The sequence below is a fragment of the Contarinia nasturtii genome, unplaced genomic scaffold, assembly GCF_009176525.2.
Source record: "Contarinia nasturtii isolate CC-2019 unplaced genomic scaffold, AAFC_CNas_1.1 Cnas_scaffold_630, whole genome shotgun sequence".
Taxonomy (NCBI): domain Eukaryota; kingdom Metazoa; phylum Arthropoda; class Insecta; order Diptera; family Cecidomyiidae; genus Contarinia; species Contarinia nasturtii.
In genome coordinates this window covers 3,346,915-3,365,646 of record NW_022197981.1, presented here as the reverse complement: position 1 = coordinate 3,365,646, position 18,732 = coordinate 3,346,915, and the positions used below count along the sequence as shown (strand labels likewise).

General features: G+C 32.2%; 3 protein-coding genes across 9 annotated transcripts in view; 1 reads left to right on the top strand and 2 right to left on the bottom strand.

Annotated features, from left to right (window-relative positions):
* The window catches only part of LOC116340037 (exostosin-1), a 110,499-nt gene extending 106,223 nt beyond the window's left edge, over positions 1-4,276 (top strand). For all 6 annotated transcript variants that reach the window (XM_031766191.1, XM_031766189.1, XM_031766186.1 and 3 more), the window contains exon 12: positions 41-4,276. In XM_031766191.1, coding sequence (XP_031622051.1) covers positions 41-149 — 109 coding nt within the window. In that variant the 3' untranslated portion in view covers positions 150-4,276. The remainder of the gene's footprint in view (positions 1-40) is intronic.
* Positions 4,277-5,689: 1,413 nt separating this feature from the next.
* On the bottom strand, positions 5,690-9,272 carry LOC116340209 (SET domain-containing protein SmydA-8-like). Of its 2 annotated transcripts, none has more exons than XM_031766555.1 (6): positions 9,078-9,272; positions 8,830-8,961; positions 8,152-8,701; positions 7,944-8,108; positions 6,903-7,505; positions 5,690-6,048 (listed from the first exon to the last, which is right to left on the bottom strand). In XM_031766555.1, the coding sequence occupies exons 1-6, from the start codon at positions 9,131-9,133 to the stop codon at positions 5,845-5,847; spliced, it is 1,710 nt and encodes a 569-aa protein (XP_031622415.1). In that variant the 5' UTR covers positions 9,134-9,272; the 3' UTR covers positions 5,690-5,844. The 2 variants fall into 2 exon arrangements, with proteins under 2 accessions (XP_031622415.1, XP_031622416.1); XM_031766556.1 differs by having other exon boundaries at positions 8,230-8,701.
* Positions 9,273-10,502: 1,230 nt separating this feature from the next.
* LOC116340093 (glutamate receptor ionotropic, delta-2) lies at positions 10,503-15,167 on the bottom strand. The gene is made up of 8 exons (XM_031766312.1): positions 14,535-15,167; positions 13,837-13,925; positions 13,580-13,768; positions 13,132-13,471; positions 12,849-13,042; positions 12,478-12,776; positions 12,110-12,293; positions 10,503-12,042 (listed from the first exon to the last, which is right to left on the bottom strand). Exons 1-8 carry the CDS (start codon positions 14,671-14,673, stop codon positions 11,719-11,721), a joined length of 1,758 nt encoding a protein of 585 aa, XP_031622172.1. The 5' UTR covers positions 14,674-15,167; the 3' UTR covers positions 10,503-11,718.
* Between the last annotated feature and the right edge of the window lie 3,565 nt (positions 15,168-18,732).

Sequence of the window (18,732 nt, the reverse complement as noted above, 5' to 3'; positions counted from 1 at the left end):
TTCCTTTCATTTTCTGTTCTTTTTCTCCTTTGTTTCTCAGTTATATGCCGTTGCTGCGCTCAAATCTCCGTCTAGATCCTGTTTTATATCGTGATTCTGTGTCTAATTTAAGAAAAAAATACCGCCAAATCGAACTTGTTGGCAGCTAGCGAACTGATTATTTCTACTGAAAAGAGCAAACAACACATTTATTTTATTTAAGTTAAGTTAGATTTTTATTATTGTAACTCATGTAAACTGGATAATTGTTTCTAAATGGAGAGAAAATTGTATATTTTGAAATGAAAAAAAAAAAAAAAAAACAAACAAAAAAACGAGCCATGGCAACAGAAAATGTGCAAATTGTTAGAATGCCATACAAAAAATACATGCAATTGTATACACGACTGTTATGACTGTATATGGGTGGCATTTGATAGATGGCAAGAATAGACGATAGATAAGTGGCTAAAATTGATTGTAAAAAAACACAAACCTAAGAAGAGAGAATAGAATGAAGACATGAGGCGAGGGAAAATGTTCGATAAATTGATTTAGTAATTAGTATAGGTGCTTAGTTATTGAAAAGCTATATAGTAGAATAGAAACCAAATGGAAGGTAAAATCGAAATGAATATATGTGAACCTCTGTGTGGATGTTTTACGGAAAAACGACGCTAAAATGTCAGAAACGAACTGAAGTTTTCCAAACAATCACATATTTTCACCCAAAAGAAAAACTCAACCAAAAACAAAACTTAAAACTAACAAAACGGCAGTCAAAAATCACTACTATCATTCAAATCGACCTATCGCAAAATTCTGCACCGGCAATTGATGTAAACGTAATAAACATATCATAATATAAATGTAAAAAAAACTCTTTCAATTCCTATCACATCTAACCAAAAAATCAACAACAACAAAAAACATGGCGAATAAATAAACGTATTAAACGACCAAAAGCAACAATTTGAAACATTATAATATAGAGAGTGTACTGTACAATAACTCTTTTGTTTTCAATCGCTTTCAGTGTGAGATGTTTGAACACATCTTTTTTTGATCCGCAACGGACAAAACATTTCAAGTAGAGATATAAGTCAAACCAAACCATATCGTATTGTTCTAATTCAAAATTCAATTCAGTCCATTGAAATAAATTATTTTGTTCTGCCATCAATCCTTCAGGCAATCGGTGTGTAGAGTGTTATCAAATAATAATATTATTTTTTTTTTCGAAATTGGCACATATCAATTTTCCTAATCACATCATTCGACTTTAATTTTATACCAAAACCCAAAAGCAATTTAAATATGATTATGACGATCTTTTTTACGAAACATTTACTCAACAAAATAAACATTAGAAAAGTGTTCCCGACATTTTTGAGTCATACACTTTTCGAACCACTTTTAATCTATAGTGAAAAAACAAAAAGAACAACACTGACTTCAACAATATTATGTAAGCAATTTGTTTATGACATACACACATTTTTAGAAAATGTATGCACTCGATGTGTTATTGTTGTCTACCATATTGCACCATCATACACATAAAATATACTATCATTCGGCCGAAAAAAATTCAATTCGAACCAAATCAAAAAACCAGAAGAAAATCAATGTATATTTCTTGTGTAAAAACAACGTAGCAAAACGTAAAACAAGATATTGAAAACCCAATGAACGACTAAACAAAAACCAACAAAAAAAAAACTATCTATACTTTATAAACCAATGAATACTGCTTTTGCCTCGCGCGCGCACACACACACACACACAAACTATTTCCGCTTAGCCAATAATCATATTATATAATCAATCATATTTCCGACAATTGGCTGCTGTAACAAATGGTGAACAATATGTGTACAATCGGCAAGCAGTTTTGGCTTCTTCTTTTTATCCAATCAAAATTCATACCGACTTTTTTCCATATCGAAATTGACATTTTTTTTTTTTTTTTTTTTTGAGGAAAAAAGTTCGGAGATAGTTTAGTACTTGAACAATTATGGATGCAACCCAAATCATTGCAATGCACGTGCAGAGCGGAGTGTGAAAGCGTCCCACTGTTTTGTTGAGGGTTACAGGAAAATATGCCCTAGCCTATGTACTAAGTATCAATCATTTTTGAAAATAATGATAGACCTCGACTGCATGAGATTCCGAAAAGGCGGCGTTTTTGCCGTTTTTTTTCAAAAAAAAAATGAACCATCATTTTAGGTTCTAGTTTTAAATTCAGTGTGTAGAAAATTTTTGAAAATTTACGATTTTTTTGTCATTTTCTATGTGCTAAACTTAATCTAAATCCAAAAAAAAATATCAACTAAAACAAACGTTTTAGATCTATGCAGTTGATGGTTATACAGTTGACTATTATTAAATTTGATGAAAGATAGATAAAATCGTTTTTTTTTTTTCTCTAGAGTGTATAAATTCACAAGTCCACCAAATAAGCGTACGATTACATTCAGTGAATGTAATTTGGATTTTGTTTTGCTATTTGTTTCATACGCTACACATAATATACGTCCAAAGTTATAGAATTCGCTTTTATTTTATATTTATACATCGAACGGAAATCTCGTTATCGCCTTAATTTTCAATAAACATATTAAAATCGATGTGTGCGTGAATACGATACGAACGCAACAACAAAAGAGGATTATATGTTCCACTGAACAATTTTAGTTGAATAGATGAATTATCTTCCATTCCTAAGACATAGAAAAAATTGAAACCGAGAAAAATGAATAAAACAAAAACCAAAACAATTAACAAGCATAAAAAGCAGGCAAAATCAAAAGAATTTCCATTAAAATAGTACATGTAAATATTAAACAGGGCGTTCGACTCTCTTTCCTGGATGAAGAAAAAAAGACGGGCTTCGTCATAATTGCAAATAGATTTAATGAAATAATGTAGAGAAAAAAAAACACGAAAAGCAGAAAGTGATTGTGACATGAAAACAAAACCAGAAAAGGCTTGAATCCAGTTGAATCGCAATTGCAATTAGAAGCTGATGTGCAAAGTAGAACGCCAAGAAGAGAGAATAGGCCATTATTTGTTGTTATCCGGGATTTTCATTCGGAGTAATAAGTTGTAGAGAGATTTGTGCATTGAGCATCTCATTCGCACACAGTCTATTATTAAATTGAGCCAATCAACCATGCATGAGAATTACTTTATATTTACTTGAGGCATAAACATACATTATATTGAGATATTTTCAGCCAGTTGAATCAGCTCAGGAAGTATTTTTATAACTATAACCATCACTTCTATTATTGTCGCTATATTTCAGCGCCTGACGTCAGTTGCCTCTGAACTGATTCATCTGGCTGAAAATATCTCAATATAATGGCGCAACGTTCTCGCAGTGTTTCGCATAATTTATTAGTTAATTGACGCAACAAATAACGACGAGTGAATCTAACAAAAGAAGGCGAATAACAAAAAAAACACACACACACACTCATGAATTATATACTGTAGAATGGCCTTATAAATCAACATGTATTATGTGCATAATTGTTCACTTGTGGAAATATATTTGTGTCATATATATCAAAAAATATATTGATAAAATTAAATCATAAAGCAAATGCCATCAAGAGTATATATATAAGTGCGGAGGGGGAGAATAAACAGAAAATCATCGCAATTAACACATGACATTGTATGGATATTGTGATTTTGTCTACAATGAAAACTTTTGCAAGAAATTATGCGTCATTTTTTCCTTTCATGATAACAGTCTCTCCATTCATCTATAAAAAGTGACAAAAACGAACATTTATTTTTGATTCATCTTTTGAAAAAGTAAAAAAAAAAATCAATTGGATAACGGTCTTCTGTTGCAAAATTTATTCCCACCTTGGAAAGTAGTATATAATAATTTCATTTTTGGCAAATTTTATTATTTTTATTGCTGCTAAACGAGGAAATACGACTAGCTCCAGCATTTAAATGGCACACCAAAACCGAAACTAAACAAAAACATTGAGGATGTTTTCAATACACACAAATATACATAAACATCAGAAAATGAAATATTCAACATACACGACAACACCAACAAGCAAAAAATAATAAAATCCATTTGGAACTACCCTCTATACAAAGTACTCTCGATGAGATCAAAATGGTACACACTCTATTTTTATTTTTACTATTTCTACTGTACTTTGTACTGACGAGCGACTATGCGATATTTCTATACTATTAGGAAGATGGAGAGGGATACAAAGAATCATACACACTCACACACACACACAAAAAAAAAAAACAATTAAGTATAACTCTACACCATTTAAGCAATGAATAACAAATAACAAAAAACAATCTTTTCTATGGCATTTTCTAACGAATAAAATCTCAATACTTTTTCAAATGAATTCCACTATACCCTTCAAGCGTATACGTGATCGTGATGCCAGAACGCACAGCGCAACATTCTATACAATATAAATACTTTTTTGGAATAGAAATTGGCTCTTCCTAGGGGCGCCCGTTACTTTTCGAATTATATAAAATGTATTCTTAGCAGCCGCTACTATTTTGACTATTTTCTGTTATTCGAACACGAATTTTCAGTCAATGAATCAATTGAAATTTATAAAATACATTTTAAAATGCACAACAATGCTGAACGCGCAAAAACGTGCAAGAGAATAAGTGACATACTGGCATAATGGTGAATGGCTAAAAAAAGTGGAGAATGACAATAATACTAGCAACACTAAGAAATACATTGCCGTACACATAAGAATCACTCACATTTGATTTTGTAGTGGTTCACATCCACATAGTACATAAATATCCACTGAATGGTTGCTATTTACAATATTTGATAGAAGAAAACATTTTTTTTAAAACTGAGATGCTCCTCTAGGAATTCTTCGTACAATTTTCAAACAACCATTGTGATATATCCTATCCTACAATGAAGTGTTTTCAAAGATTCAAGATCAAAAACAACTATTTAGTTTTTCCAGATGAAAACCCAAGACGCTATCGCTTGTCAAAAAATCGTTCCATACACACATCACACAAACGATCTTACTCACAGCCTCAGTATTAAAAAGAACAAAAAAAAAAACGAACGTGAAAAAGACCTGAACTGAATGTGAATGAAGTTAGAACTTAGAAGCTAAACATTTATATATATATTTTTAAATTTACACAAAGGAAATTAATTAAGATTTATTATTATTTAATGTTTAGTGAATTGGTGGGGAAATTTTATGATTTTACACATCTCGTTTATTGTTTCTTTTTCTTGTGAAAGAATTGAAAAAAAAACAGCAGAACGAAAAAATTAGCTAAAAGATTTTGGAATCGGAATGTAAATATAGATAAACTGTATGACCAATAAAGTCTGTAAATTATAGAAATCAAATGAATTAAACAAATCAATTACAAAAAAGACTGTTGGGCGTTTTAATATATCTTAATTATGAACTTAATAGATAACGTCAGGAATTTCGGGGGGCTCTGGACCCATTTTGTAACTTTTATAATATTTCAAGCGTTTTTCCAGGTTCGATGATAAGGTCTCTGTGAAAAAAGAGGTGAGTCAGATGTAAATGAGCTACGGATTTTGTGATAAATATATTTTATTTGGTTTTTCTAAAGGTAAAATAAAGGTCATATTCACAAAATTCTCTAAATAAAAAAAGAAACAAGAAAGATGAATGGGCGAATCCGATATTATAGGGTGTAAATAATAGATAAAATAAATGACGTTAAACATAGGATACAATCAACTGTGGTGTTCAATTCATTGCAAATTTCTTCAATATATTTTATAAATATCGTCGACACTGTTTACCACCGGCTGATTATATTTTATGGTTGTTATTTTAAATTTGTTTTTGCGGTCGTTTTGGTTGACTGTGATGCCTTTTTGATTGACTTTTCAACGCGCTGCTTCATCAATCGTAATTCTTTAAGCTCAAACATGGCTTGTTTGCAAAGCATCCCCTCTGGATTTGATGACGGTTCATATAATAGCATTCCAATGGACTCTTTTACAATTATTTCGGCCTCACACAATTGACGCTGTTAATGAATATAAGCGAAAAATGATTATTTTGAGCTTTTTTGTTCTCTGAAAATCTGTATGTATTTAAATTTTAAATTGAACATAATGCAGGCGCTTTTAGTGAATGCATTGTGCTCGGAAATGATATCGAATGGAAATAATTTATTGAAAAACATAAAAAATGTCAATATTTATACTAGGGTGCATCGATTTTTTTGTTTTGAAAACTTGAAAAAATCCTTAGTGCTGCTTTTGTAGACCTGGTCCAGAGTAACAACTTTTGTTCTGACACTTTGGACAACACCGTTCCCATTTTCACGCCGTTTGACTTGAAGTTCGATATTTTTCAAATGGGCCCATCATAAAAACGTATTTTAAAACAAAAAAATCGATGCACCCTAATCTATACACATTTATTAAATACAAATAATTGTTTATGATGCAGGTCACACGATATTAATTTCAGAAGTGAATAAAATCTAAATGAATTTTGAAAAAATGATCTTTTCAATCGATTTTGTTAAGCCTCCTATAGACACGTCTATACGAATCTATATAGAGACGCTAAATTTGCTGACGATATCTTAACAATGGTGTCAACTCGAACGCGTCTCTACGGGGGTAATACAAAATAATAAAAAGTTTCGAAATGATGATTGAATAAAACAAATGCCACAGAGAATAGATATACGAACGATATGAAAATGATAGAATGCATCGACTATATCTAGGTCATTGCAATTGATTTTGAAGTGTAGGGTGTTGTAATTTGGTATAGGATTATTATTAAACGTGCAGGTGCGTATTTCTGTTTGTACGCCAGAATTTTTATTGCTTTTTGTATATTATTACGTTAACTGATAATATTCACCAAATATTCGGCATCGGTGATAATTTTATGTTGATGATGGAGTCTTGCGAGTTGAACAAGTGGTGCGAATTGTTCATACAATGCAATCGCTTTCAAGCGTGAGATGCCCGGTGTTAGAATTTGAAGCAATGGAATGAACTCCTTGCACAAATCAATTTTGCGTTGCAGTAAATTTTCTAAAGGTGAAATTTTGCTATCATTGGTGTATGCATTGATGGCAATATCATATGCTGAGGCGCTCATGTGACGTATGACTGCTGCCAATTTTTGTTTCATCTCGATGAGTAAATAGTGGTTGGGATGCAATATTTTCGTATATTTGGCGATCAGTAAATCGATGTGTTCAATGTTTGGTCGCATTTGTTGAACCTCTATCCGAATGTCGCGTAAAATCAATTGAATTTTTTCATTTGCCACATTTGTATTGCAATTTAAGCATTTCCATGTGGTTTTACAATTCATGCGAATGATGTAGCCCATTGTACACGATTGACACTTGACACTGCTCAAATGGGTACCAAATTCGGTTGGATCGTTGCATCGGCGACATTCACATTCAAAATATTTGCCCTTCGTTAAATGCTCTTGTCGCGCTTCGGTTCCCTTTCAATTCATTAGGCAATGCATGACCGTGCGCGGCGCGTGTGTGTTTTTTGTTTGCATATGCAAGTGGTGCGGAATGAGAATGGCAGATCCAATACAGAAAAGATACCGACATAGAGAAAAAGAAAACAACATTTTCAAAAAGTAAACACTATCAGCTTCGAATTGCAAACAATTTTAATATATTCACAATATGCACGCTTTTTAATTTTTATTTTCTATTTTTTTTAAATTTAACTAAAATCGTACAGTTTTTGGCCACGATGACAATACCGATTTTTTCGATAACGTAAAATGGAACTCACCACTGTGATGGTAAACTAAATTTAGTAAAAAAATATATATATTTCGTGAGTGTGCCCGGAAAAAGCGTAAATTTCAAGAATCCGATCGAGCGTATTTTGTTAGTACATACATTTATTCAAATGAAATACGTACATATAATGATGCGGTATAATTGTTGTAAATAATTTCGCCCTCTTTGATATCAACGCTGGCAAAAACTTTCAATACTTTATTGTTGTCAACGGTTATGAGTGTGTTTCCAATGCAGTCGTGTGCCAATAATGCTGCTTGTGTGAATAAACCACGTACCGGAAATTCCTTCAATATTGTGTAAGAGAAGAAAATTAAATGAATAAAGTACCCAATGATAATATGTCAATGACAAGCAAACACAGCAAAAAAGAATGAACACGGTAAAATCCATTCCATCTAGCAAAACCTCAAAGTGTTGCGTTCGAAATTCAAACGTATTGACATCGAGAATGCCGCAAATTTTCTGTAGAAAATCATCAGTCAATGTCCATGGTGCGTTGAATGACTGGAATTTGGCATCAATGTTTATGCTGCGAAGCGGTTGTAAAACATTTTTTGCGTGCTCATTCCAAATCCATGTATTACGTCGTTGCTCCATATGGGATTCCATGCTCAGTATTTCATCGATTTGATATTTTAGATCAGTATCGATAGTTGGGGCGTTGGTGGTGGCAGTGGTGGTTGAGGTAGCACTAGAGGTCGTGGTCATCATCAACATCGCATATCGATAGAATAATAATAAAACACGCAACGGTGTCACCACATCGAAATTGTCGATTAGATATGTTTTGGGCAAATCGAGCTTTTCCAGTGTATCACATTCAACTGCATCATGGTTATCATGGCAATTCCAACACAATGGAACCACTTTACATTTTCTAACAGTGAAAAATAGACAAAACACATTGAGAATATGGCTCATTTGGGCTTTTCAATATATGGGAAACGTTGATCACAATATATATACCATTTATTTTATCTATATATTTGCAATCTTTTATCTTACTTGCACATTGTGTCCGATGGCGCGTAACAATTTAAACAATTGATTTTTGTATCCCAATACGGTCCGCATACAATTGGCAGCTCGCTCAACAACAGTTCACCGGCTTTTATATCCTGCGCTGCAATCACAAATCTATTGGATTGGTGTTATTTTTTTGCCATTTGCCACCACCATAAAAAAGGCGAGAAAAAAAATTCGATTTGAAGATTCAATGCGATTATGAAATAAAATACTGATCGAACATTCACCTGCCAAACTTTTCATTTGTGTCAAGTGCACACTTTTTATACAGAAAATTTGCCATTTTTTCAACTCCCGATGAAAATTACCAAAATGGACGTAACAATGAACACTCACTTCCACCGTCCATCAAACAAATGCGATCAATGTGCACACCGTGAATTCATACCATGCAAATAAACGGTATCGTTACTGCATGCGTAGCAAAAATTATCGTATGCGGTTTAAATGCCGCAATGTCTTTTTGTTGTGTGGTGAAAAACAAGTTTAACGACACGCAAATCCATCAAATTGCACATAATTAACTTGAATTCAATTTCGATTTAATTTTAGATAGATATCACATTATCCGTTGAATTTAAATCGCTTACAGAAGTTTTTTCTAACGAACACATTTCAACTACATAAAATGTATGCAGCGTGTTGACTTTCTTTTTTTCTCGCAACGAAATGCTAAAAATAAATTTACATGCAAATTAAATAGCAGTTTCTTGATTTAAAATGATAATCAGTCGTTGCCATGATGCATTTGGGCAGTTAAACAGCAAGCGAAACCAATATGCCACAATACGAAAAGTCAACACGTCAATTAGCATGCATCTTTCAAACCAATTTAAAACTAAAAATACTCACATTTTTAAACTCGTTAATTTGGATTGATGTTTGAGATTAACTTTTGCTTTCAAATTAAATGGTTTGCTTCTTTTTCTTTTGAAAAAAAAAACGACAATTTTTGTATATTTCTTTCATTTTTCATATTACATTGTTGAGATTCTCTAACAAACTAAACAAAGATTGCAATTGAACATTTTTCGATTTTTTTTATAACATATTATTTCGTATTCTCTTTGAAATCAAATTTTCAATTAACATTTTTCTGGAAACATGTAGCTAAGGAATTAACCTTAACCCTCTAGTGCATTAGACTGCATTTTGGTAGTATCCCTAAGGGGCTCCGACTTATACGAATGTTGCATTTGCGAGCGAATGTTTCATACATATTTTGCGAATGGAAGCAAATGATCACGCATACAAACTAAATACAGGAATGTTTATGTACAAATCACAACAATATGTCGCATTTGGCAAACAGTATGCGGCATTCGCGAATGGCTTCGAATGAAATATACGAATTTTCATAGATGATAATTTTCAATTTATTTAATAATTAATTTCTATAATTCGTACCCGAGTGGAAAAAAAGTGACTAAGTTACTATTGACTGTAAGTGACTATAGTTAGCTATATTCATGAATTTTTAAATTTTGTATGGAAAACAATCGACTATAGTTACTCAGTCAGTCAGGCGATTATTTTGGGACGTTTCGACTATCGGGTGACTATGATTATTGTCAACTATAGTTAGCTGTTGCAGTTAACCATAGCTTACTTTAATTGATTGAAGTTAACTAAATTTAACTAAGGTTGCTTGTTTTTACAGTCAATAGTCAGTCAGTTTGTCCCAAAATAGTCAGTCACTTTTTTTGTACACGGGTATATTTCACGCATGAATAGGGAAAGTTTATATTTTGCGACTAAACTGCCATTCGCGAATAGTAGAAAGCCCCTAGTAGTATCCTATGGCGTATCCTAATTCAGATACTTTTCTAAGTATTTTCACTTAAACATTTACTAAGAATCCTAACATTGGAAAAAAATGAACGCACTAGAGGGTTAATTTATTATTTTTTAAATTGGCTTCACACATATCAAGTAGATATGTGTGTACTGTATATGCAACAGCAATGTATTTATACGTATCTGTGCGTGTTTGTTGGCCTACAAACATGCAGCTTTTACATCGCGATTATAAATTTTTTCTGTCCGGCCTGTTTGAGTATATATTTCCTTTCTCTTGTATCTCGTTCAGTTCGTATCTAGCATGTGTCTCGTGTAGACAGCTTTCGGAACCAACGCTTCAAATTACCTTCGTATTTATAACATTTTTGTCGAACTGTTCCAAAATATCGTTTTGTGCCTAATAGATTGCTCCTTGTTACAAATTTGGAATATACCTTTGAACAGATTGAACATTTCACATAGTCGGATTTCGTATTTTTTGTTTGCTGTTTATGAGAGAGAGGGAGAGAGAGAGAAAAAGAGAAAGTGTTTTTGCATGAATTTTGACTGGAATTTCACGGGAAAATTTATTATTATATTGTGAGAAAATTGAAACAAAAAAAAAATTTCAATTGTCTAACGAAAAGTGTTCGATTGTGACCTCCGTTCCTAATTTTATCGAAAATTTTATAAAAAAAACCATAACAAATATTCATGTCCCACTTTTCAAAAAGGTACTTATTTTAAATAGTTCTTATTCGTAATTCCTTAATTCAGTATGGGTGACTGATGATGTGCCTCATATCAAATTGAACATTTATCCAAATTCGTATAAATAAAATTCAGTGTTCCCCGCTCCCCTCGTGGTCATCTCTTTTTCTGCGTCCACGACAATAAAATACATGATTACAAAATGCATCACATCTTCATCATGTTTATCATTAACAAGATACAAATAATCTACATATTTAAGAGAGATTGTTTTTTGTTTTCCTTTTTTGTGCTAAATGAATTTCTGTGGAACTATGTATGTTAACTCTGTTAAGATTTTACAACGGAAACTGAATTTTCCGCTCATATCTAATTGTATTATTTTGTGTAGGCATATTGGAACAGAGCGGCGGATGGTGTTCTGAGTGGCACGAGTCTCGGTTCACCGTCGTTTGACAGGAAGACCATATAATCCCTCCCATTTATTGAACGTTTTACACCACTGTTCACATTTAATGTCTTAACGTGTTCGTCAGTTGTGAAAATTTTGTTGCGATCAAATAACGTTTGATAGGATGGCGGTGGTGTTACATTCAGAATTTTCTTCTTAATTCGGTCATTGCTAACATTTTTATCGAGCGGCGATTGTTGAAACCTCAAATTGTCATAATTCAGGCGGCGATTTATCAATTTGAACATTATCTGAAATTGAGAAAAACGTGACACATGACATTTTCGGTATAAATAGAAAGCATGCAATATATTCTACCTCCGTTAAGAAAATCATAACCGCTGTACAAAAACCGGCTAACATAATATAATAAGTCATCGACAGGTCACTGTTTCGCAGTTGTCGTTCGGTGCCACCGAGATTTTGCGGACAAATTTCGGCATTTGTTAGATTTTCGCCAAGCATAAATTTTACAATGCCCGTTTCGACCAAAGTCAACAATCTGACAATAAAAAAAAACAGATATATATATAAAAATTTCGACCAAATTTCAAATCTATGCAAAAAGAACTCCGGAAAAAAATTCTCCTTGTGTCGAGATTTTTTTCTGTTTCGGAAGAATGGTTTGAGATTTTCTGTCAGTTAAGTGGAGATTTTGTGTCTACTAATAAAATACTTTTACTTACTCGGCATCAAAAATGATATTTAAATCTGTATTAAGTTGGTAGGCGAATGAACGTTTTCGCTTCATGAATGGCTCTTTTGCCGTGGCAAATGGACATTGCTTCTTCTCGTCAGCAGGATTTTTTGCTTTTCTATCTTGATAGTCATTATATATTAAATGATTTATCGCCGGACGATCTCGTACCAGCACATAATTATCACGGAACACGTATTCATTTAGGGTGTCATTGTCCGATTTATCAGAGAATATTATCCGATGATCATCGTACATCGTACGCATCACTGTAAGCGACTCATTTGACTATTGAGTAGAAATAAATTCATATTTATTTATATGTTATCGTTATAAACAAACTTGGATCAAATGATTTACATTCAATATGGCATATTCAACGCATCCGCCTTTTATGGAAACAAATTCTTTTTGAGTTTTATAAATATCGTCCCACGAATTAATGGGCAATGTGAATTTTGATAGAGTTAGAAAAGCAGTCAGATTAGCCGTATAGAAAGATGTCAAAATTGTGATGAAAATCCACCACGTTGCGAATATTAATCGGGTCGAATCTAATTTTTGTTCAAAGAAAATATGATCATTTTATGTATTTCCTTGAATCACCATTTAAGAACCACAAAAAAGGTAAAATTAATCATACCAGCAATCGGTGACAGTGTCGATCCCTGTTTTAGCAATGCACCATAGACAAACCACATACAATGTGGTAGAGCATATTTTTGCTGTTCTGTATCACCGGTGAGTTTGTACCGAAGAATGATAATACAGTAGATCAACGGGCCGACCACAAGCAACGATACCAAAATCAAAATCCATACTTGTAGCGTAAATGGTGCGAGTAATCCAGTTCCTGTTGCAGACATTACGGGACGCCTCATTAACATTATCCATTCGCCTTCGTCTAATATTGTCTTCGAATATTTTGCAAAATCACGTGTATCCGATAGAACTGGTAGAAATGCCACTGCAACTTCCGCATCCTACCAACAATCGATGCACATTAATAATTATTTTTTTTAAAAAATCACTAATTTTGCTTGCTCAGAATTTCACAAAAAAAAACACCAAAAATAAAGCAGAGCACTCACGTTTTTGGATAATGTATGTAGTAAACTTCCATTTAAATCTTCAATAGATCCAATTATGTTGCGATCGTGTTTCACAATTTCATATGTAAAATTGAATTTATCCATTAAAAACTGAAACAATTTGAAAGCTACTCCTTTGCCCACCAATTTTCCACTACTATCTACTTCGGTGTAACTTAGCGGTGGATCCTGGGAAAAAAGCACACATATTTTTTTAGCAAGTTATCTCGAAAATATTTGACAAGAAAATTACATACTTCAAGAGTGACCACTTTCAAAACAGATCCACTTAGATTGGCTTTGAGTTCGTTCCATTGTTCTTTTAATTTAATTGACTCTTCTTGATCTATAATTAAAAAAATTAATCACTTCATAGCTTGGTTTTGTTTTCATTTTAAACTGTCAATTGAAATTTTCAACTTTAGTTGAGAGTATAGATAACAAATCAGATTTATTCTTTGAGGTGCTACACGAAACAACTCTCTTCCGACATTTTCTCACATTTTTCCGCACGCAAACCACACAAATTTTATAATTTTCGAAAAAAAATTGAGGAAAAGTATTTCTGAGAAATCTAAATGGACATTTGAATGAAATAAGACAAAATATGTTTTTTTATAAAAAAAAATAAATAAACTACACATTTATAGCGTTTCTTTGCAACTGAATTTTTTTTTAGTCAGCCAGTGTGAATAGAGAACAGGCTGTTACTTATTTTTGTTCGTATGAACAGATCATCTTTTATATGAAAAATATACTTTCTTGTTTAAATATGAAGGTTTCTGTTATGACACCATTTCATTTTAGTACTGTAGTTTCTTTGCGATAAGAAAAATCGACAAAAGTTTGATTTTGTATTTTTCATTTTTTATTTTATTTTGTGATTAATATTTTTCACACACTTGAATTAATTTCACGATCACATGAGCACAAAGGGAAAAAAAATTCAAATTACCTGTTAAAACTTGAACGTTGAACTCTGGAAGTTGTTTTGCACTATCAATGATCGCATCGATATTTACAAGTTCACTAAATTCACAACTGCCATATGTGATAACATATAACATAATAAATATTATTTTTAATCCAGGCATGATTCATCTAATATAGTTTGATGATGAAAATTTGTGTGATACAAAAAATGATTATTATTTTCGTATTTGTTGAAATTGTCCATTGGCCTGAGATCTTTTGAAAATCGATCAAATGGTGCATGAGTTGTCGCTTTCAAAATCCATTGAAATTTTGCGCAATAAATTCAACTAAAACGAACATTTCGATATTGATTACCGAGTATCCTGTGTTTGCGTGCTGAAATTGTAAGCGCTTTGAATGAACTACTGACCGAAAATGTTTGGCCATCGGTTGGTAAAGAAATCATCATAACTAGCACAGAGCCATGATGTGTGCCAGGAGCAAACGGATTCGTTTTATTGAGCCAAGTAAATGAGTGTATGCGTGGTTTGAACATGTGTGTGTGTGTGTGTGTGTGTGAGTGAAAGATAGTATGGTTATTGGCTAAGTTTTAGTTGTTTATCTTTTGCCCATTCCAATCGATGGTTTTTGCGCGCGATGGGACGTTAATCAACCAAAGTCCCCATATTTTATTTTTCTCCATACATAATTTGAACACGTCGGTGCTGCGAGACTCAATTACAAGGTAAACCACAATAAATTTATTGAAAATGCGCCATCAAACATACATATATGTATGTTTGCATGTATTGGATGAGGCCATGAGAAACATGTGACATAGAGTAACATTTCTATATAAACTGATGTCATCGTAAATATTATTTAATGTTCATAATAGAGTGTAAATATTTTCTGACTCCCCTGGTAATACACTGAAGTGCACCCACATACACTGTGCATATGGGTCTTCGGTCACAAATATTTATTTGTGGCTGTTCATATGCGGAGCATGAAATTGAATTGCATGGAAAACACATTGCTCTTGACTACATTTTCTCGTTTTTTTTTTTGTTGTCGTTGGTAATTCTCGAGAACTTGAGATATTAATATGAAATCACTTGTTCTCAATCTGCACAATATTAAAATCACAATTCACAAAGCATCACTTCATGTGCTTTTTTCAATGCTTTTATTTTGCTTTGGCTCTTATTCTGCCAACGAGAAGTTAAATTGCTTTCATTGAATATATTCCAATTTTCCCGTGCACGTTTGAATGAAATTTTTTTAATTTTCGCATACAAACGTATGCCTTGTTTGGGTACAATAAAATGAATTTTTGGAAGAGACAATCATGTCGAATTCCAAACTTTTTAAATTCAATAAAATACGTAATTTTGCTTCAATTGAACAAATTTATTATAATTTTTTCTACGTTTCAATTTCAATGAAATATTTTGATTTCAATAGAACTTTTTTCTTCATCGAACGATTTTCAATGAAAACTATTTCTTGTACTAAATCTTAGTTTTTTATGAAAACTTTTCATACGAAGCTTAAAAATTTGATTCATTTTACCGAAATAATGTCGATAACTCAAAGAATTCTTCAAAATACATACAGTCTGTATGATACAGAGATTTACGAAAATGTTGAGTGGGTGAAAAATAATTATTTTGTCTTAAGACATAACGAACTTCAAATTAATAAGGAACTATTGTACTTTTTGCATTTTCCATTTAAAGACGAATTCTATACAAAATTTCCGAAAACCTCTTTAATGGCGAATCTTTTTCTGGATATCACACCATAATGGTTCGGAAATAACGAATTCAAAATATATATATATATCTTGGTAAATTGTCTTTGACTCCAAGTTTCCGACATAAGTACGCTTCAATACAAAATAATAGAAAATTATATATTTTGACATCGAAAATAGTTGGGCGTTTCGAAGGTGACGCATTAGGTTCTCCTATTATTAAGATTTTGAATGGACACACGTGTCAAAAGGGGATCATCATCTATCGAATATGATCGGTTTTACTCCTGCCAGTGAATTCTGACTGATGTTCCTAATCATAAACATAAACGAAAATGAAAGTTCGTCAAATTCAATACATATCTGACCTGATTTATTATAATAATATATAATCAACAAATGTGAAGTAGTTCGTGGAACGCACGTGTTCAATCTGTATTTTTTGCTTTCTGTTTATTTTGTGTTGCGAATCACATTTAAGATGGAAACAAAATAACGCCAATCAATTTGCAACCACATTTTTTATTGTTGGAACACACTTGAAATGAGCTGGACAAAATGATTCAAAAATGATGATTGATGAAATGTGAATTCTTTCATTAAAGCATATGATTCGATTTGGATGGCAAGTATTATGGGAATTAATATGAAAATAATTAAAGTAATTCAATTTGATATATAAATGATATTTAGACAACCAATTGGATATCGATTAGAAATTTTGATGACACATTAATCGCTACACCTTGGCTGAATGGTGTGTATGTTATCGTTAACAAAATGAAAAATTACTCTTTCAATCGACGATGTTATTCGTTGTCAGTTCGGTTTTTCTTTAGTATGAACCAAATATTCATCTTGATAAATAGATAAGTGGATCAAATGTTTTATGACCTATTTGAGCTGGTTGTTGGTCAAGGGATGTATATGTCCACTTTCATTTCTATTGAAAATATCGAGAGGAGAGTATGTTTTTATTCAGACATAACTCAGCCATAAGCGCTGAATAACATACTCTCTTCTCGATATATTCAATAGATTTGTACATGATATATGATTTGTAACAGAGACATTATTTCGATTTCTTAGCGTTCCGCTTATGACGACAAAATCAATTAATTTCTTGTAAATTCAGTTTGCACCGAAAAATTGACATATTTTGCGAAACAATTTTCAATGGCAGATATCCCTTTAAAAAAACATTTATATAGATAATTGCTTCGGGTAGAAAATGTGCATTAAAGTGAATGGAATCGTGTCCAAAATCCTTGGGCAATGTCAATATTAGTCAATGCACTTCGTTTTAAAGATTTGCGATTCAGACATGCCATTTGCATTTTGTCGCACTGACAAGCGCCATTGTTCATTTCAGAAGTTTATTAATTCAGACAATAGCATGATTTGTTGGATGTTGAAATATAGTCGGAAGTTTTATTTATTCGATTGCAAACATGCACAATTCAGATTGCATGCTTATTTACGAAATAATGATTATTTACAAAAATTTTGTCGCTATCCCTTAACAAGCTCCCCAATCCTGATTAAAACCAAAAACAATAATCGAAAGCATTTAAACGAAATCGAAAAGAATGGACATTGTAGTTTTTCGTTTTGTTTAAAAATGCGTCATTTAAAAGCTTACAGCAAACCAAAAGAAAATGTAAACCAAATGAACAGAACATGGACATTTATCAGTCATAAAAAATTGACACGACGTTTCATGATAACTATGGATAATGATTTGACTCATATGTATCACCGATAATCACGTCAATATATTTACATGAACGGACCCATACTCATATATCAAACAATTTCATATGTAAATTGGTTTAAATTTGATGCACGCAACAATAATATTATTCGTGTATTTGCCTTTGTAAATATCGGTAAATATATGTAAATGGATGAAATCAATAGGAAATAAAAAAATTGCAATCAAACAGCAGTTAAATTGCATGAAATATGTTTATAGTAGTTGCATATAAAATTTTGTAGATAAACACTTTGTGGAATTTCAAACACTAGCCAAATTCAGAATTATAAATCAATGTATTATGCATGGCATGTGGGTTACACAAATTTGTTTGTACCGTAGAAATGACATTTTTTTTTAAATAAAAAACACCGTGTTTGATGCAAAATTTCAAGTTTTATAACAGTTTATGGGAAGTTACAATGATTCGAGGAAATGTTGAGAAAAATTTAGTTATCAAGTTTAATGGAAGGAAAGATATTTTATTGGCTCTTTAAATTGATTTTTTTTCCAGAGAGTAACGCTCGTTTACGTGATGTATATCAAGACGTATCTGCAACGCTAAAATCATATCACATTCGACAAAGTCCTTATTCATGCATAGAACGATTCAACTGTGTTCAATTCTATTTAGTATGGAGTGTTCCATGTATAATACGTGGAAAGTCGTTTGAGAATGGAAATTGCATTATTCTTGAGAACTTTGCTTTTGTAATTGTGTTT

Excerpts from the sequence above, each read along its gene's own strand:
- LOC116340209 (XM_031766555.1), bottom strand. The coding sequence starts at position 9,133 with ATGGCAAATTTTCTGTATAAAAAGTGTGCACTTGACACAAATGAAAAG. Across the intron at positions 7,506-7,943 it reads ATTATACCGCATCATTATAT|GGAACCGAAGCGCGACAAGA; the intron begins GTACGTATTTCA and ends ATGAATTGAAAG. Across the intron at positions 6,049-6,902 it reads TCACCGATGCCGAATATTTG|CGTCAATTGTGTGAGGCCGA; the intron begins GTGAATATTATC and ends ATTCATTAACAG.
- LOC116340093 (XM_031766312.1), bottom strand. The coding sequence starts at position 14,673 with ATGCCTGGATTAAAAATAATATTTATTATGTTATATGTTATCACATAT. Across the intron at positions 12,294-12,477 it reads AATATCATTTTTGATGCCGA|ATTGTTGACTTTGGTCGAAA; the intron begins GTAAGTAAAAGT and ends TTTTATTGTCAG. Across the intron at positions 12,043-12,109 it reads TTATGATTTTCTTAACGGAG|ATAATGTTCAAATTGATAAA; the intron begins GTAGAATATATT and ends TCTCAATTTCAG.